A 20,191-nucleotide genomic window follows, 5' to 3' on the forward strand; every position below is an offset into this window, starting at 1 on the left:
GGAAAGTTGTGTCTAGAAGACTGATACCTTTCTGTACTGCAGTCTTTTGTCTAGAAGACTGTTGACCCTGGCTTAGCAGATATCTGAGCCCACATTGGACATCACCCATTCACCGGGGCTGCTCTCCTGATAAACCCCAGCCTAGCTCATGGTTCTTTTTATCCCATTGCTCCAGAGTTGGCATCTTGTATTAATGCTGTTAGTGATCAAGCAAGAGCTGAGACTGTTGGGAAACATAACTCTCTCTCTGTTTGGGATGAATCTTCTCCCTGATGATGCTTGGTCACAGGTTTTTCTTAAATATCCTAGAAGTGAGTTTAGATTCCCTTCTTTCAGGCTACTCCTACACAGAATAATTCTTAAAAGGTATAGTTTTGACCTTGTCTTTATAGTAGGATAAATTGCCTGTACTATTTCCTATCTGAAAATCACTGGGTTGGAGGGTTGCCAAGCTAATGGTGTGTGTTCTTAAAGTTTTTTGAGAACACTGAAATGTATGTTCCTGGATTCACTGTAGTGAGTCGGAACCACTCTGTGCTTGTATTTATATCATCTAAGAGAAAAGTAACATTATCATACAGTCAGGTGTTGCCTGCCTTTGCTGTGAAAACCCACTCTATTTGAATCATTGATCTACATGGTCTGATTTTTGGTAATACTGTGGTTATCTGAGTGATAACACTACTGCAAATCTGTGAACTTTCTTTAGTGGATGTGATTGAGGCTCATAGGATATCCATTGGCTTATTCTGTGTCATAATAAGATGCAGAAAACGTATAGTGAAATGAGACGGTAAGTTTATTGATTCCAAAATTTTAAAACCACTGTTTGACATTAACAGATTTCATTCATTAAATTTGCCCAATTAACCTCATGATCGTTCTGTACTGTATTATTTTGATACTATGTTATTTCTTATATAATGTGTTCATCTGGAAATTTAGATAAAGTTTAGCATAGCTTTTTGGAAAGCTGTAATAAACAAGACCTTAAAAGAGTTTTATTGATATTTCTGATGAGCATCTATTTAAAAATGTCTTCCAAAAAAAAAAAAAAAAAAGAAAATGTCTTCCAAAAGGCATTCTTGTCTGTAGTAAAGCTGTTTTTTTAAATCTTCAATTCCTTATTTCTTTTTTAAAGATTTTGTTTGTTTATTCATGAGAGAGAGGCAGAGACACAGGCAGAGGGAGAAGCAGGCTCCATGTGGGACTTGATTCCGGATCCCGGATCATGCCCTGAGCCAAAGGTAGACATTTAACCACTGAGCTACCCAGGCGTCCCGTCCAATTCCCTATTCCTAATGCTGTGCTGAAACCCAGAAATATTACTGTGATCTCTTAGCGTTTAAATAAATCTTACATATAGCCAACTATTTGGAACTGCAAACTAGAGATCAACAAGTTTTGTTCTACAAAGTATCTTACCTTAACTAGTAGAATAGGTCCTTCTCCAGGGATGGTGCATCATAATTATTTTGTTAACCTGCCCTTCCCATTATATTTCCCTTCTAAAACTAGTAGAACCACTCCTGGAGAATTGTCCGCTGGATTTCTGCTTCCTGAGATATTCGTAGTCTTTTTTTTGTCTTTAAGATTTTATTTATTTATTCATGAGAGACACAGAGAGAGGCAGAGACACAGGCAGAGGGAGAAGCAGGCTCCATGCAGGGAGCCGGATGTGGGACTCGATCACGGGACTCCAAGATCACACCTTGGGCCAAAAGCAGGCGCTAAACCGCTGAGCCACCCAGGGATCCCTGATATTGGTAGTCTTTAATAGCCTCCTCACTGGTTTTTCTGTCTTGAAACTCTGCCCCCTTAGCATAGCATAGCATAGCATACCCTTCACAAACTACTTCCCTTTTCTAGACTGCTTTGCTGTGTCCCTATCTCAGTATGTTGGGCCAGAGTCACACTACATTATTCATTGTTCCCTAAAAGGGCTATGTACTTTCATGTCTTTAAAATCTTTGCATATGCTGTTCTCTTGGCCTGGAATGTCCCCGTATCCCTAATCCCATTGGTAAACTCTTGGTCTCTAACCTCTGCTCATTCCTCTCGACCCAGAACAAAAGTTCCCATATCTCGGAAGATTCCCGTGGACCTTGGTGTGTACTCTCCCACTTCTGTCAAAGTAGAATAAATCTTCCCCTGTTCTGTGCTCCTGTAGAATTTTATTTATGTCTTTATTTTAGCTCCTTCCACTTTATGGTTTTGTGGTGATGGTTGTTTGGCTAACATTGATTTCTGTCAGTGGAGCATGAGTTCTCCAGGGACAGACTTTCTGAGAACCTAGCATAGCGCCGAGCACGCAGTAAGGCATTCAACAAAAGCTTGTTTTGCTGAATTGAAATTATTTGACTCAAACCCTCAATCTTTTCTATTTCCGTTCTTAATATCTTTGGGGAATTCTTTCTAGACCAGTATGTAAGTACCAAGGAATCGTGGATGGCAGATTACTGTAAACAGGACAAGGAAATAGATTCAACCTCAGCAGAAGACTGGATGGGCTCTTCAGTGGATCCTCCATGCTTTGGACAAAGTAAGATTTTTCTCTACAAATGTCTGACTAAATCACAGTTGACCAACACAGCCATGTTTCATTGAGAAATCCAAATAGAATCATCATTTTCTGTGAAAAAAAAAAAAAAAAAAACACACCCAAAAAACCAAAAAAACAAAAAGCAACCTGTAGGATATTCTGTCTTGTGTAGTTCTAATCTTTGCAGGAGACACTTTTCTGGCACAAGGTACTGAACTTTTAATATAGGCTCTAATTCCCCCTTTGTGGGAGAGAAAAGATCTGCGATAGACAGTTTTCTGAATTCTAGGAACATTGCATACGAGCTGGTACTTCTGAAACACAGCAAGATCAGCCACTGGTTGGTGTGTTTAACTTGGCAAAACTTCCCAGTTCATTTGGACTTTCTGATTGGATATTACAAACTGTCTTTTCAGCTTTCTAAATCTAGAGGTGCAGAGTGTGGATATATTCTTGAAGGGAGGACCGGCAGGAGCCCATATGGAAGAAATTGTTAAAAGGAGGGCTCTGTATTGTTCATAAAGCAGAAAAGAATTGAATGCCCAGCCTTTTGAAGAATGAGCAGTCCGTTTGTTCTCTCTTAACGATGTTTTCTTTCCTTATTTAATGCCCTACCATGGAGCTCTGATTTCCTTAGAGCAGGGGGGACTGTGGTGGCCAACCATGTGGCCCTTCATTTCTCCACAAGCCATTGTCCTCCAAATTCAACTCAGCCTAGCTCTGTCCGGGTGGTTTCTTTGGGGAGTCTTGGCTGGACTTCACATAGCTCACAAATGCTTAAATATTCCCTCTGGTCTGCAAACATGTCACGGGAAGATGGATTTTCTGAGTTTATGAAGTATTTGAACTGGTGCGTCTGTCCTCAGGGTGTAGAAGTGGACCGTCTGCCTTCACTTCCAGAAGGAGGACAAGGAAATGTCAGCTACGTTTGGTCTCTGTATTCCCAGGCTGTTGCTTCTGAGTCTCCAGGTCATTGCTCAGGAGCCAGGGCTTTGCAGATATCATCAGCTTCAATTCTGGCTCCTCCTCTAACCTTCCCAATTTGTGTGTTAAAAGAATGTAACAGTCTACCCAGAAGACTCTGTATAACCTTTGTAATATGCACTGTGTCCTAGAGAGTATGTTTCATACAAGGGGATTGAGATACAGACTCAGTGTAAACATAAGGAAGGCCTAATCTTCAGGATTCTGGTGAAGGATTTTCTTTGTCTCCACCCCTCCACCTTTAAAAAAATTTTTTTTCTCCTCTTTCTTTGTAGTTAATAAGCTGCCTTATCTGTGTTGAATGCCAATACTAAATTAAAGCTGGATTTTTATTTACCTATAGATTTTTATGGTTACCTAGGCTGCAGGGGTATATCTTTTAAATTAGACATAAGTGAATATACCTGAATTTCCAAATCTCCTTTCCTATTGGATGTTCCTGGGCAACACCACATGTGACAGATGAGATTGTATTCTTTTAACAGGTCTACTAAATTAACTGTGGGGAATTTGTTTCGAAAGTCAGTAGACTTGCACCTTGTTGAACCGATCACATCTTTCAGTTCCTATTGATGAACATTTAGTTACAGTCCCCCCAAATTTGTGCATTTCATTCAGGCCAGCTTCAAAATGATCCCTTGAAAGAGAGATTCTTTTTTTTTTTAAGATTTTATTTATTTATTCATGAGAGACACTCACAGAGAGAGGCAGGCTCCCTGCAGGGAGCCCGATGCGGGACTCGATCCCGGGACCCGGGGTCACGCCCTGAGCCGGAGGCAGACGTTCAACTGCTGGGTGGCACAGCACCTTAGAAAGTTCAGTAGTTTTGTACTCAAAGGACATTTAATTGAAATACCAAATGTAAGTGTTCTAAAAACTTCCATGTTTAATTTATAATCTAAGTAATACTATGAGGTAACCCCTTGGTGGAGACTGTTTAAACTTGGAATGCAGATTGACTCTTTCCCTTGAAATTTCGAAACCTCTGGGGGATTAGCATTTTGCTGCCACTGCCTTTCCAAATTGGGATGGAGCCACTGCCACCCTCGTCTGTGCTGGTCGGTCTTGGTAACTTTTCCATGCCATTTAAGAGCATACATGCTTTAAGTGAAAAGTCCTCAAAAGGCTTGTCATTTCTGTTAAAGAGAATCTTGACGATGTTTTCTTTCCCTAGTCAAGAAAAACAGGAGCATGCTACTGTGACACATCCTCCACAGTGAAAGCCAGCATAAAAATGTCTTGCTCACTTTGTCAATACTTTCTTAGCTCTTAGCAATCAGTGAAGGGAACGATCCTGTAACTGCATGATGCTCGCTATTTTTATAATGTACTCTTTTTGTGCTTATGTTTTGGAAGTGAGTCTTCTTATTCGCTTTATTTTTTCTTACCCTCTAACTTTGTCTTTCCTGTCTACCAGGCCTCCCCCTTGTCTACCTTAGAACTAGGAGTACAGCCAGTCTGACTAACCTAGAGCACCAGATCTATGCTAGAGGTACAGTATAGCCAAGCGAGGGCTTGTTTTATTTTCCTGTTTGAAGAACTGCCTTGTACACTAAATTTCTGTGAATGGGAGCTGAATGGGATATCCCAGGTTTGAGAACTCTGCTTTAATAGCAAGGAAGAGCACTTCGGACTGATGAATAGAGTGACACCTTATATCAGGAGCAGGTGATGTGCGTCTTCCCTCTCTCCTAACCCTCCACGCTGTGGAATCAACTCCATGGTGTATGGTGCAGAAATACCCAGTGTCTGGGGTGATTTCTCTTTTTGAAAAATAAGAAAATGGAGGAAAGCCACCCTCCCTCAGGCAGTGCTGCAGGTCTTTGTTTATAGAATCCTTAGTGAACATTTATTCTTACAGCGATGCAAGGGGCTCTGTGGAGTAGAAGCTGCCGTGACCAGGAATTGAGCTAAGAAAAAATTTACCAGTAAATATTTGCAAAGACACAAACCTTGGTTTCCTTAGCTATAAATTGAAGTGCTTCAGAGATAGGAAATGAAATGTGCCTCATTTCTGTCTCTGACCCTTTAAGTTTCCAAGAATTTGACTAAGAAGTCAGTACGATAGAGAACACCGTAAACCTCCAGGAATGGGAATCCCACGATGTTCATTCCTTCACTAGTTTGAAGGAGTGCGATTTAATCGGAATGATTTATGTCTGTACTTGGCAAACACCAGGTCCTGCCAGGGTCATGATATATTGTGTAAAAAAGACCGTTTGAGCTTCCTCTACCAGGAGTTTGGAACAGGGATGTTCATACATGGGGGTAGTACAAGGGTCTTTCCTGCAAGGTTTTACCAAGATGGATGTGGAGGGGAGGGTTCACAAAGGAAGCCTGTGATCCCATCTTCATTTATTAATAGATTTAGACGCTCAGCTTTTCTGCATCTGTTATTTAATCTTTCAGGCTAAGTAGCCTGGGCGCCTTCCTGATGAGGGAGACGGAGTAATTTTAATTTGCCTTTGTTCACATGACCAGCTGGTAGCAGGCCTGGGACTTTAATCTGTTTCTTATGATTTACAAACCAGGTCCTTTCTGATAGACTGGTCGCTTACATGGCGTGGAGACCTGCACTGTTCATAAGGGCCACATTGCTCTGTGAAACCAGCCCAGCAGGGTAGCAATTCCCTCAGCCCTGTGAAACCCAAGCTGGACTTGAGGAGCCCTCGATTCTCTCGGCCTATCAAGGAATGAGGTCTGCTCACTAGAGGCAGATTTTCTGGGGCCACCAGGGAATACTGCTCTCTTGGATGGACTTGGGAATGTTGTTCCCTGGTGCTGTGCCAAAGACAAGTATGCAGTTGACTCGGGCCCCAGTGTGGGAGATGTCGGATTTGTCCCCTGGTGTCGGGTTTGGATTCGTGAGCACTGCATGTTAGTTATTCTCAGAGGCACGCGCTGCTGTGGTCTGTGCTGGTGGGTGTGATCAACCCACGAAGCTTGGGGACCTAAGCAGTGTGCTGACCCCGGCTGCTTCATTCCAGAGTGACGTACTTGTGACTGTCTTTAAATGGACGCCTAGCACTTTCTCCTGTATTGCAGTGTGATCAAAGCCATTTGCCACCTGTTCTTTTTTAATCTAATTTGCAAATGGAAACTTACAGTCTGGCTCACAGTGGGATATGAAAGCACATCTGGCTTCTTTTCCTCCTGGGTCCTTTATCTGCTGTAATAAAGCAGCTTTCTCATGCACTCCTGGAGAGGGAGGTGCCTTTCAAGGTGGCACAATAAGCCCTGTTTACCCTGCAGACAGCTCTTAAATCTTTTACTCCCCCTCTGCTCTTGTCACCAGCCTCACAGCTACTCCTTGATTTTGTACTTGATGTAATTTTTTTTTTTTTAAAGCCAATCTTGCAAACCAAGTGAAGCCATTGGCATGAGAAATGGGTGTATTCTAGGTGGTTTTCCGTGAGATGTTCTAGATTATCATCGGAAGTATGTGGGGTATTTCTAAAGACTAACCACAGAATTGTAGGAACACCCTGCAGACTACATGTTTGTTTTATCGGATCACCATTTCTCAGATTCCCTTGAGCCATTGTCCTTAGCAAAACAGAACTTGTCTTAGCTTGAAATTGCTTGTTTTTGCAGCATTTATAGTACTAGCTTCTGAAAACTTTAGGAGGCACAAAGGAGAAGAAAAGAAAGTGATTACTTTTTAAAAGCCAGTAGCAATTCCTGACTTTTATGGTCCTGGCCCAGGCCTTATTCTGGCGGTGGGAGAAGGCAGGGTCTGTTGCAGTTTACCTTCTTGTTTTGCTGACAGGAAACATGTGGACCTGTAAGGTGTGTTTAATTTTGCTCTAGAGTTCTCATCGGGCAGTTGTGGTCACCTTTAGATGTCTTTTTGCATGGCTGTGGACCACTGGGTCCTGGTGTTGCTCAGCCTGTCTTTGCGCTTTAAAGCTGGGCACGCAGTTTGTGGGTGGTGCCCGTGAGGCGTGAGTGCGTGGCTGGTGCCTTTGGGGTTCTGTCTCCGCCTTCCGCTCTCAGTGTGACCCACCGACCCACGGGACCTTGGTAAGAGGAGCCGTGTCAGACCTCACGGCCGGGCAGTGGTGCCGGCAGAAGGATCTCAAGGCAGCCTGGGTGCTGGAAACCCATTTCTGGCCACACGGTCTCTCGCTTCTCTGTTTTCTTAGAGTGGTTATAGTCAGGTCTCTGGGATTCGGTTACTTGCAGTTTTGGATCAGTCAGTGTTTCTTTCCAGTTTCCCTGATTAGAAGCGATTTTATGAAAAGAAACCCTACTTTATGCCCCTTTTGTAGAAACCCTAGTTCCTACCTAGTAGCAGACAGTGGTGGTATCTATGTTAAAAAATGAGCTTAAAATTTCATTTAGAAAGTTTTTGAATACTATACTTCTGATCCTCCAGGGAGGGGGAAGAAAGTATTAGTTTAAGAGAATAAAAAAGAGTGTTTTTTAAAATATTTTATTATTTATTCATGAGAGACACAGAGAGAGAGAGAGACGCAGAGACACAGGCAGAGAGAGGAGCAGGCTCCCTGTGGGGAGCCCGACCTGGGACTCGATCCTGGGATTCCAGGATTACGCCCTGGGCTGAAGGCAGATGCTCAACCACTGAGCCCGCCACGCATCCCTGAAAAACGTGTTCCTTCTTCTGTTAAAATATGCATAACATGACAAAAGTATAGCTTTTATGGAAAGGGAGGCTGTTAACGGGCAGGCGTTTTGGACAAAGTGTGAGTGTGTATGTGCACTGTATCTTGCTATGGTTGGGGTCACTTGCTGAGAATATATTCCTCGGGACTTGTGGGGGTCCATCTCCCTCTGCTGATTGCAGCCAGTTAGGGCCTGGTTGAGGTTAGCTCTCCTGAGGTAAGGTTCACTGGAGTCGTGGGAGGATTGGGGGCTGGGAGTAGTCCCACATCACAGCCAGCTGGTGCAGGGACCACCACCACGTAGCAGACAGCAGACGACTTGGAGATCCCATATGTCCCACTGACACCTGTGGCGGTGCCGTGTCTGTGGCCGCCACTGTCTGCCCCTCTGCAGGAGAGGCAGTCAGGGCACTGCGCGCGGGTCTGGGGAGGGTCTCTGCCACGCACGGAGAGGCCTGTGCTAACAGCCTTCCTCTGTTTGCCTGTAGCAGAGGTGAAGACCCCCAAGCGCCGGCAGCCATTCGTCCCTTTTGCTCTGAGGAACCACACGGGCTGCACTTTGTGGTTTGCCACCTTGACCACCACGCCCACCAGGTAAGGCACGCCGAATAGGTCACCCTGAGCCGTCTCTGCCACCAAAGGCTCCTGAGTGCCAGCCCAGCACAAGGTGGGCCCCTTCAAGAAGCTCTTAGGATTATAGTTGAATTAATAACTTGCCGTCTTGTTGAAGTTTATGACAGAGGTGGAATCTGCAGTCAGAGAAGTAGATCTCAAGTCTGAAATGTCCCAATTATGACCCCGACCCTGGGGTCACATTATGTTTAAGCTAAAAGTCAAGCAAATTAAGGATATGAGTAGGAAGTGGGAAGGAAAAGTCATCCCATCTTTTCTCCTCCGTTCTCATCACTACCCCCTTTTAAAAGAAGCTGTATGTGGTTATTAAACCAAACATCCTGCACTTTTCTTCCAAGACAGCTTTGAAAACACCTCCCCCCCCCCAAAAAAAAAAAAGAAAACACCTCCCATATTATCCTCACCAAGAATTATCTTCAAACCTAAAACAGTTCACGCCAGATGGAAGTGGGTGGAGTTTGGAGAACAAAAGAGCATTTACCTGGGCCTAGTGAGGATGTTCTCTACCAGCTGCCTGCCTGCGTAGACCTTGGCTCTACCCTCGGGGTACATGCTGATCTTTCCAGTTTAGGGAATGAGGTGCATGAAGTAAATAACAGGATTGGCCAATTTGAAGCCATATTTGTCCTGCCTCCACTAAGTATGGTAATGCCCCTGAAGAGGTGTTTATTTTTTTTTTTAAAGCAGTTTAGGTCTGTTACATTCCAGATAGTAACTTAAAAACTACTTTTAAAACTCCTGACTGTGTTTACCTGTATTTACGTCCCGATATGTACTGGACTCACTCGCTTGCTGGAGTAAGTGGTGGGGCAGTGTTAGCTTTTAGCTCTTTCTCAAGCTTTACTGAGGCTGTGATTGTCTCAGAGATGACTGCAGTTACCTCTTAGGTCATCCTGGTAGCCAGGCTCCCTGGGCTTCTGATGGGGATTGAGGTCCAGGAGGGGCTTCTGCACCCCCAGCATGGAGCTCCGGGTGAGAGGGAGTTGAGAGAGAAAGACGGCCAAGCTGGTGTTGTGTGATTTGGTTCCAGGGCTGCGCTGTCCCACAGTGGGAGTCCAGGGCTCGTCCCAGAAGGGAATGGAACATTTCTTGATGATGCTCACAATGTTAGTGAGTGGCGGGAAGTTCTCACGGGCGAAGAGATTCCCTTTGAATTCGAAGCAAGAGGAAAGCTAAGACACAGGTAAGGTGTGGTTCATTCTTTTCCTCCCCCCAAAATATACTGGGTAGATCTCTCTATTACAAGAGATTGTCCCTAGTATTTTGCCCTTTCCCTTGCCTTTGTTAATGATTTTAATGTTTGGTTTTAAAATGCTATTTAGAAAACCAGTGTTTCCTTTTGCTATCTTGGGTATACACTTCTTTCATTAACAGTCCCTTTATTTGGCATGAGGGGTGATGGCCAGTGTGTTGCCCCTAATTTGGTTGAGGGATGTGCAGATGACGACACTCAAGTTCACTGTATACAAGCCTGGTTTTCAGGATGTAGTGGCGACATGGTCTCTTACATGTTTTTACTTTTTTTGAACGTTACTATGGTTGACACACAATGTTACATTAGTTTCAGGTATACAACATAGTGGTGTGACAGCTCTACATTATCCTATGTTTGCTGCAAGTGTGACTACTGCCTGTCACCCTGCGGCACTATTACAATGCCACCGACTGTATTCCTCATGCTGTACCTTTTCTCCTCGTGACTTGCTCACCTCATAACCGGAATGACATGCTGTTGTTAAAAGGTCGTCAAAGCATGTTGATTTTGGTTTTAAGATGTGCGTGTGCTACATAGCACTTTCAGCAAGCAGGTGGGTTCAGGAAGCAGGGCCAGTCATGCTAAGAAATTCTGATTCTAAGGAGGATAACAGTGACTCATCGAGGGAGACTGCCAGTTGATCACTGTTGAAACAGCCAGGCAAAGGATTGGACTAAACACGAAAGAAGGTCTGTCTGGTTACTGAGAGGTCCCAAAATGTCTTTTTCTTTTAATTTTTTTTTTTTTTTTTTTTTTTTTTTTTTTTTTTTTTATGATAGTCACAGAGAGAGAGAGAGGCAGAGACATAGGCAGAGGGAGAAGCAGGCTCCATGCACCGGGAGCCCGATGTGGGATTCGATCCCGGGTCTCCAGGATCGCGCCCTGGGCCAAAGGCAGGCGCCAAACCGCTGCGCCACCCAGGGATCCCTCTAAAATGTCTTTTTCGCAGACATGTTTAAGGGGAAGGGCTATCCAGTGGATGGCGATAGGGTGAGATACTAGCATGTGAGCCTCCTATCCATTGTCAAGCAGAGCTGAAGTATCAGAGCTCGGCTTCGGCTCTCTGGCCTTATGCTTTCATGACGCTTTAAGTCTTTGTGTGCAAAGCTGCTCCCAAGTGAAACAGCTCTTCCTTGCGCACAGCTCGGACCAGCACACATGATTCTCTAGTGGCCAGCGTCCCGCACTGGTGGGCCTCCCAGTGATTACATAGGAAGAATAGTTTATACACTCACTGTGCTGGGCACACGTACCTGGAGCCACAACAGAATTTCCAGGGATGAGTGGTAAGCATGTTCCTGTTCCACAAAGTTCCTGGAGAAGTTAATTATAGAACTGCTGGCTGTATTTCTTCATCAGCACTGCCTCCGTTGCGTCAGGACGGTTTGACCTCTTTGTCATTTCCGTTTTAGCATACATGTCTAGTAACCCATTTTAAGTCCCACTGTTCTGCTTGAATTCATCAAAATAAATGCCTTCTCTGGCTTTTCCCTCCTTGGCACATGGTGCCCCACTCCTTCCCTCCCCCTTTCCTGTCAGCCTTAAATCCAGTTCCCCATTTTGGGCTTCTGGCTTGAATTAGGCAAAATCTAAAATAGAATTAAATGTGCAATTTCCTCCTGTTCCTCCCGTTCTGCCCGCTGCCTTCTGCTCCAATTTCAGCCGAGCACTTCAGCCCTAAAGCTCTGAGGGTTTCGTCTCTCATAACCTGTCTGTAGGCGTGTAGGACTGAAGCCAAACAACTGAATGTGGTTCTGAGGGATGTAGGATTTTCAACAAGGGAACCAAGAAGAAAATGTCATTTTATGCATTTCCGAGAATGTGGTTATATGATGAAATTGCTGGTACAACACTTTTACTGGCCCACTGGAATGCTTTTAGCTGACGTCATTATTTTATAGAGGTGGGGGTGGGGGCGGCATGCGGAAAGGACCCCGGCATGTGCGCAGGATTTGCAGAGTTTGTACAAAGGGAGGGTAAATGCCAGTCTTGCTCGGGCTTCACAGACCTTGCACGTTTGTTTTAAGTATAACACCCAGTTAAAATATTCTCTTGATTTTTCTTGCATTAGGTAACCACCAAAAGGCTTAGCCAAGGGGATTTTTATATCGTTATATAGTAAATCAGATTTGACTCTTTGCTTCTACTTTCCTTCCCTTTTTAAGATCATGCTTAACCATCCTTTCCCCTGTTCTGCCTCATAGACACACCCACGACCTCCGGATTCATCAGCTGCAAGTGAGAGTGAACGGCTGGGAGCAAGTGAGCCCGGTGTCCGTGGACAAAGTGGGGACATTTTTCCGCTATGCAGCACCCGATAAGAATTCATCTTCCTCTACGGTGTGTGGCTCCAAAATTGGTGTTTTAGGGCACAATCTTGCCCCAGCCATGTGCCCTTAAAGCCAGAGACAGGACACTTCACCCCGTAACCTCGCTCTGGTGAAATTGTCTTGTTCCTCATTTCCCCTAGCTCTAGGAAGAAGACACAAGATTATTTGGGGTCAGGCATAGGGATTCGTAGTTGCTACATAGGTCAGCCACCAGTGGTTAATTTCAGTAGAAAAAAAGATAGAAAATTAGCGTTAACACATACTACCTCACCTGTGCAGACCCATTTCATACTCAGTTGGCCCAATTGGCAGTTTACTAATCTGCCAAACGTGTCGGCTCTACTTCCGCATATTGTCATGCTTCCTTTGTATATGATATTCTTTATATTTCTTGTAATGCTGTTCCTTGATCCTTCTAGCTCTGTCTCCAAATTCTGCTTTCTGGCATAAAGACCAATGTCCACGGTTACTCATTTTCTGATCACATACCCTTTCACACACCCTTGCCCTAATGTTACCCCAGCCTGCAGTTAGGGGTTGAGGGCCTACCTGAGGAGAGACGCAGGCGGCCTCCTTGTCTGGAACGCGCAGGTGGAGGCTGCTGGCATCCTGGCTGCTGTAGTGGTCATGGGCGCTCTCACTCACTGCTTAGCCATATTTTGTAGGATTACATTCCTTACTGGGGAGCCAGTGATGCGTCAGAAAGTGCAGATTGGCAAAGACATCGTAGCTTTCCTTGTGTTCCCTTTATTGATGAAAAATATCCTCAGAGAACGCTGTTCCTTCCTCTTCTTCTCTTGGGCCCTACGTTTCTTAGAAAAGGAGACTTTCTTTCCAGATTATGTTCCTGCCTAAATTTATGTCTAGTCATGAAAGGACTAACTCTCCCCAGAGATACCTTTCTGTTGTATTGTTGTGTCGTGGAGAAATTCTGTATATTTGGAATGATCGAAAAATGAGTATTACTTTTCTCGTATCCTCTAAGATAAGATGTTTTCTTTTCATGGCAGACCATACTTTACTAAGATTATTTATAAATCCTATCCTTTCAAGCAAATTACGTTGTCATTGAATTTAATGATGCCTGTAATCTTAGGTCTGTGCTGACTCTGACTTTTGGATTCTTTCTTAGATTGGCAGCCCAAGCAGCAGAACGAATATTATTCATCCGCAGGTTTATGTGAGTATGATTTTCCTGTGTCTACTGAGTATATACACTGCACTTGAACCATACATTGATGTCCTAGTGATCACAGGACTTTATGACCTGTGTGTGATTGGAATTGATCTTTGCCCTTTCCTATTAACAATTTACCTTCCTTTTATAAGAACTTTCAAAGAAATGTTTTCACTAACTTGGTATATTAGACTGTTACGGGGAGGAGGAGAAAATGCAAATGTTGTGGTCCAGGTTTCCCTTCTCTTTTTTCCTTTTTCCTTTTTTCTTTCTTCCTTCCCTTCCCTTCCCTTCCCTTCCTTCCTTCCCTTCCCTTCCCTTCCCTTCCCTTCCCTTCCCTTCCCTCCCTCCCCTCCCCTCCCTTCCCCTCCCTCCCCTCCCCTTCCCTCCCCTCCCCTCCCCTCCCCTCCCTTCCCTTTCTTTTTTCCTTTCTTTTTTTCTTTCTTTCTTTCTTTTTTTTCTTTCTTTCTTTCTTTCTTTCTTTCTTTCTTTCTTTCTTTCTTTCTTTCTTTCTTTCTTTCTTTTTTCTTTCTTTCTTTCTTTCTTTCTTTCTTTCTTTCTTTCTTTCTTTCTTTGAAAGAGCATGCGAGTGTGTGGGGGAGGGGGTGAAGTGGGGAGGGGCAGAGGGAGAGGGGGAGAGAGAATCTTAAGCAGGCTCCACACCTAGTGCGGAGCCCAAAGCAGGGCTCGATCTCACAACCTTGAGATCAAGACCTGAACCAAAATTGAGAGTTGGACGCTTAACTGTCTGAGCCACCCAGGCTCCCCCGTTTTTTCTTTTCTTTTCTTTTCTTTTTTTTTTAATTTTTATTTATTTATGATAGTCACACACACACACACACACACACACACACACACACACACAGAGACATAGGCAGAGGGAGAAGCAGGCTCCATGCACCGGGAGCCCGACGTGGGATTCGATCCAGGGTCTCCAGGATCACGCCCTGGGCCAAAGGCAGGCGCTAAACCACTGCGCCACCCAGGGATCCCCCCGTTTTTTCTTTTAAGTTAAAATATAAATTAACCCTGTGCAGTTATGTGCATTTCCCAGATTTTGGTCCCAAGATTGTAAAGTAAATAAGAATGAAAAATAGTAATTTTTATTTCCATTTAGCTTTAGAAACCTCATCAGAGGATGATGTTAAAAAAACTATCTTCAGAATTTTGCTTATAGTTTCTTCTTTCTGATGGTAGCAAGTTTTGAAATGTGAGATTTTTAAGTAAGTTTAGAGACAGCAGTGTCAAGATTTAAAATCATTCTTGGGCTTTGGCTCTCTTGGGGATTTACTAGGCTAGGTCAGTGGGAGCTTTGATATTTGTGCTGGGATTGTGTCCCTCTAAAAACCCTCCAGAAAATGACAGTTTGCCTTTTCACTGGGATTTCATGGACGTCTTGATTCAAAACGAGCTCTTCGTTTTATTGTGCATTAGGTCAGTTTCCACATACTGTTTGTTTTAATAAAAATGTTGGTAGTAGGAAAAGCTTGGATGTGGTGTCATTTGTTTCTCCAATAAAAACAGCATTGTCCGTATGTTCTGAACACATTCAAAGAATGATAATTGCAGAAACCTTCTCTTTGGAGTACCTGATGTGGAGTTTGATACTTAAAAAACAAAAAAAACTTCCCTGGCATTTGCTAGTAGAATGAAACATGTGTTGAATGTCTGAATGAACATGTGGAAACAGAAAGTAGTGGCTGTAGCCCAAGACCAAAAATAAATTATTTCCCTCCACTCTGTTAAGTTTTGGAGCCTCGGTGTCCTGTTTGTGAAAGAGCAATTACTGAACAAAGCTGAAAAAGTTGCAGAGAAAGAGAAGTTTGATTTTTAAAGTCCTTTAAAAAACAAATGTTTTTTCTGCAGGCGTGTCAACGAGCGGTGTATGGGTCTAGAGAGTAATTTTTATGACATTTAGGGGGAAAAAGTAATTATTGTTCCTGTGAAAGGCATACCGGTACAGACAGCTCTTTCTTACACACTCTGGATTTTACAAAGACAAGTTCTAACCTCAGAAGACTTCCTTCTGTTTTTCTGTGTGTGTTGGGCAGTATCCAGCCCATTGTTAGCGTTCAAGGAGTGTTTCTCACTTTAATGTTAATCTGGGAGAGAAATACCACAGAAGGTAAATCATTTTATGTTCTGCAAAGTCCTACCCCAGTGTTTCTAAACGTTTAGTTGCTTTGGATGATCTTTATTCCCCTCCAGTAGAGTTGAAAACAAGCCTCGTTCACAGTTTCCATATAAGGGCTGATGTGTAGGAACCCAAGGGCATTGTGAATGAAGGGTAATTTCCAGCAGACAGTTTCTTATCAAATTGCAGGAAGTTTGGAAGATTTAATAGGTTATTATGGGTCTTAGTTACTTTATAATGTGTCTAGAGGCCTAAGACTGATTTTTCTTTGTGACACATTTTGTGATACCACATCTGAGTAGAGTATCTGTTTTTCTAGAAATGTTTAGAATTGGCTGTTTTAACAGTGTGTATCTATAGCATATTCACTTCTATTAAAGATGAATGGTTTTAGGGCTTAATGACTAATTTCACTGAAGGGTTCTAGTAATAATAAGATGCTTTTGATTTAGGCACTCTGGTTGGTATTGTTGTATTTTGTGTGTTTTTTCAAGAGCACAGCTATGACACTTTTATTCCTGTCTTTTTTGCAGTTCTCTTCACTCCCACCTGTCCGGGTGGTCTTTGCTGTGACGATGGAGGGCAGTGCTCGGAAAGTAATCACTGTCCGATCTGCCCTCATTGTGAAGAACAGGCTTGAGACACCAATGGAACTAAGACTGGATAGCCCATCAGCTCCAGACAGTGAGTTTTGCCATAGTCTGTCTTCTTTTATCTTGAGAGGGTCAGACTTTTGGGTGGAAGACCATTCCCTGAAGATGCTGACCCTTTTTTTTGTGGCAGAGCCCGTGGTGCTTCCCGCAATCATGCCCGGGGATTCGTTTGCTGTGCCTTTACATCTCACTTCTTGGCGGCTGCAGGCCCGGCCTAAAGGATTGGGTGTATTTTTCTGTAAGGCTCCTATTCACTGGACCAATGTAGTGAAGACTGCAGAGGTTAGCAGCAGCAAACGAGAATGCCACTCTATGGACTTGGACAAAAGCCGATTCTTCAGGTATGCACAGCACTGCAATGGCGTGTAAATTTTCCTTTTTAAAAAGATATTCATTCTCTCTCTGAGGACTCCTAGTGATTCAGTTGTGCTTGTTTAAAACCCTACTGTTCTTATTCCTTAAGTTCTTATGTTAGAGCTTATAAGGCTTCGAGGGTTAATCTTTGGTGGGTATGCGACTGTTGCTTATCATCTGATATTTATGGGAGAAGCAACCAACAAACACACTGCTCACAAGATAAGAAACTTGTATGTGTGCATCAGCATAAAAAGAAGACATGCAGAGAGGGAAGAAAAAAGTATTAGCCAGTACCTGTTTCTAAATTGAGACTCAGAATCTTGGGGATGGAAGTTTTTCAAATGACAGATTTCAAAGGAATTTGGAGGAAGGCTCATGCACCTAGTACTGACTTGCCTTAGGGACCTTAACAAAATTATCTAATCATTGAGACTCCTGTTTTCCCCTTCTGAAGCATATAGGTAGTACATTTCTAGATTCAATGTTGGAAAAAACACTGGATTGGTATTGTTCAATCCTTCTAAACTTAGACTTTAAACTTACTTAGATCAGAGACTGTCAGCTTTAGTTTTCTCTTTGGTGAAGACAGGTATTCATTTACCTTAAACTTCTAGAAGAGGTGCAAGAATAGTGTAAAGAATTCTAGTATGCCCTTTACCCTGATTGGCCAGTGGTTAATGGACTGAAGGGAGAAATGAATAAATACGCAGCCATAATGGAGTGTTTTAACACTTTCCTATCAATGATTTATAAAAACAAACATCAAAGATTTGAATAGTGCTGTCCATCAGTGTATGTCGTAATTGGCATTTCTAAAGCACTTTAACAACTCCAGATCGTATACTCACTTCAAGTATATATGGAATAATTATCAAGAGAGACCATCTACTGGGCCATAAGACGAAGATCAATAAATATTAAAAGAATTGAAACCATACACAATAAATCTCATCACAATAGGATTAAACTGGGAATCAGTAACAGTAAGATGCCTGTAAAATCCCTAAAATATTTGGAAATGAAACATTAGATTTCTAAATAACCCAAGGGTCAAAAAAGAAATCACAAAGGAAATTAAAAATATTTTGAACTGAACAATAATAACAACTAGACATTAAAATGTGGGGGAAGCAGCAAAAGCTGTTCTACAGAGAAATGTATAGGTTTTGTGTTTTGTGTTTTTTTTGAGAAATGTGTAGCTTTTAATGCTCTTATAAGAAAATAAGGAAGATGGAAAATCACTGGTCTAAGCTTCTGCCTTAAGGTAGAAAAGGAAGAGCACATTAAAACAAACAAATAGAGAAAGAACCTGATAAAAGTAAATGTGGAAATCAATGAAATAGAAAACAAGCAATAGAGAAAAATTAGCAGTGTCAAGTTGGCCTTTTGAAAAGATTAATAAATTTGATAATAAGATTGGTCAAGGAGAAAAGAGAAAACACAGATTACTGATAGAAGGAATGAAAAGAGGAGACATTATTATAGATTCTATAGACCTTAAAAGGAGACTCTATGAATAATTTTATACAAATAAATTCCACTCTGGAATGACAGATTTCTTAAAAAAGACAGATGATCAAAACTGACACAATGAAGAAATAGAAAATCCAAATAGCCCAATATCTCTTAAAGAAATTATTTTTTCAATAAAAAGCCTTCCCAGAATAAAGACTCTAGGTCCACATGGCTCCACCAGTGAGTTCTACCAGACATTTTAAGAAGAAATAGCACCAGTTCAAGTCTTTTGGAAAGCAGAGCAGGAGGAAACAGTTCCTCATTCATTTTATGAGGCCATATATACCTGATACCAAAACTGACATATATATTATTGAATAAAGAGAGAGGGGAACTATAAACCAATATTTCCCCAAGAGATACAAAAATTCTTTTTTAAAAAAATTTTTTTTAAGATTTTATTTATTTATTCATGAGAGACACAGAGAGAAAGGCAGAGACACAGGCAGAGGGAGAAGCAGGCTCCATGCAGGGAGCCCAGCTTGGGACTTGATCCCGGGTCTTCAGGATCACACCCTGGGCTGAAGGCAGCGCTAAACCGCTGAGCCACACGGGCTGCCCGAGATACAAAAATTCTTTTTTTTTTTTTTTTTATTTTAAGTTTTTTATGATAGTCACAGAGAGAGAGAGGCAGAGACACAGGCAGAGGGAGAAGCAGGCTCCATGCACCGGGAGCCCGACGTGGGATTCGATCCCGGGTCTCTAGGATCGCGCCCTGGGCCAAAGGCAGGCGCCAAACCGCTACGCCACCCAGGGATCCCCCGAGATACAAAAATTCTTAACAAAATATTACCAAATAGAAATCCAGCAAGTGAGGTTTATTTTAGGAATGTAAGATTATATTAACATTTGAAAATTGATAAATGTAACTTACCATATTAACCCAAAAAGACTAAAAGAAAAAACCCATCAGATTATCTCATTAAGTGCCAAACAAACAAACAAAAAAGCACTTGATAAAATTCAACACCCAGTACAGGCAGCTGTACTCGGCAAATGAGGAACCGAAGAGAATTTTTTCAGTTTGTTTAAGGGCATCTGTTATAAACCTACAGAAACCTACAGCTACCGTCAATACTTAATGGTGAAACCTTAAACTTTTTTTCCTTGAGATTGAGAACCAGCCACTCCATATGATATTGCCATAGCAGTCCTAGCTGTTGCAATAAGGATAAACAAGAAATTGAGAAAGCTTAAAGATCTGAAAAGAACTAAAACTTAATATATGCAAATGACACATATATGTAAAGAACCATAGACTACATAGGAAAATTATGAGGCTTCATAAATTTATCAAGATTTCAGGATTTGAGATCAACCTACAGAAATCAATTGTATTCTTTTTTTTTTTTTTAGGATTTTTATTTATTTGAGAGAGACAGAGATAGTGACAGAAAGAGTACAAGCCAAAAAAAAAAAAAAAAAAAAAGAAAGAGTACAAACTAGGAGGAGAGGGAGAAGCAGACTCCCAGCTGAGCAGGAAATCCGACCCAGGGTTTTATCCCAGGACTCTGGGATCATGACCTGATCCAAAGCAGACCCTCAACTGCCTGAGCCACCCAGGCGTTCCTCAATTGTATTCTTATATTCTAGCCATGAACAATTGGAAATTAAAATAATGCTACTTATAGTAGCATCAAAAATCATAATTACCCAGAACTCAATCTAAGGAATTATGTACCGTTCTCTATGCCAGAAATGACAAAACCTTGTCAAGAGATAGTAAAGAAAACCCAATAACTAAGTGGAAAGATAACCAAGTTCATGGATTGGAAGACTCGATATTGTTAGGATTTCCATGCTCACTAAATTGATATGAAGATACAACCCAGTTGGCTATCTGCAACCCAATTAGCCATCGACAGGATGATGAATAAATAAAAAGTGGTATATTCATCCATTGGCATGTGGATCAAATTACTGATGCATACAACAGCTCAACTGTATCTTGTAGAAACTCCATGTGACACAAAAAAGCCAGACACA

The 20,191-nt window shown here is 42.3% G+C and overlaps 1 protein-coding gene across 4 annotated transcripts in view; it reads left to right on the forward strand.

Annotated features, from left to right (window-relative positions):
• The window catches only part of VPS13D (vacuolar protein sorting 13 homolog D), a 241,591-nt gene that overhangs the window by 87,825 nt on the left and 133,575 nt on the right, over positions 1-20,191 (forward strand). Inside the window, exons 39-46 of one of the 4 annotated variants that reach the window (XM_055331554.1) lie at positions 2,420-2,542; positions 4,944-5,018; positions 8,640-8,745; positions 9,815-9,967; positions 12,244-12,379; positions 13,502-13,549; positions 16,214-16,364; positions 16,464-16,674. In XM_055331554.1, the coding sequence (XP_055187529.1) occupies positions 2,420-2,542; positions 4,944-5,018; positions 8,640-8,745; positions 9,815-9,967; positions 12,244-12,379; positions 13,502-13,549; positions 16,214-16,364; positions 16,464-16,674 (1,003 nt within the window). The remainder of the gene's footprint in view (positions 1-2,419; positions 2,543-4,943; positions 5,019-8,639; positions 8,746-9,814; positions 9,968-12,243; positions 12,380-13,501; positions 13,550-16,213; positions 16,365-16,463; positions 16,675-20,191) is intronic. The other 3 variants (XM_055331555.1, XM_055331556.1, XM_055331557.1) reach the window with 3 other exon arrangements.

Source organism: Nyctereutes procyonoides, unplaced genomic scaffold (genome assembly GCF_905146905.1).
Source record: "Nyctereutes procyonoides isolate TBG_1078 unplaced genomic scaffold, NYPRO_anot_genome, whole genome shotgun sequence".
NCBI classification, from domain to species: domain Eukaryota; kingdom Metazoa; phylum Chordata; class Mammalia; order Carnivora; family Canidae; genus Nyctereutes; species Nyctereutes procyonoides.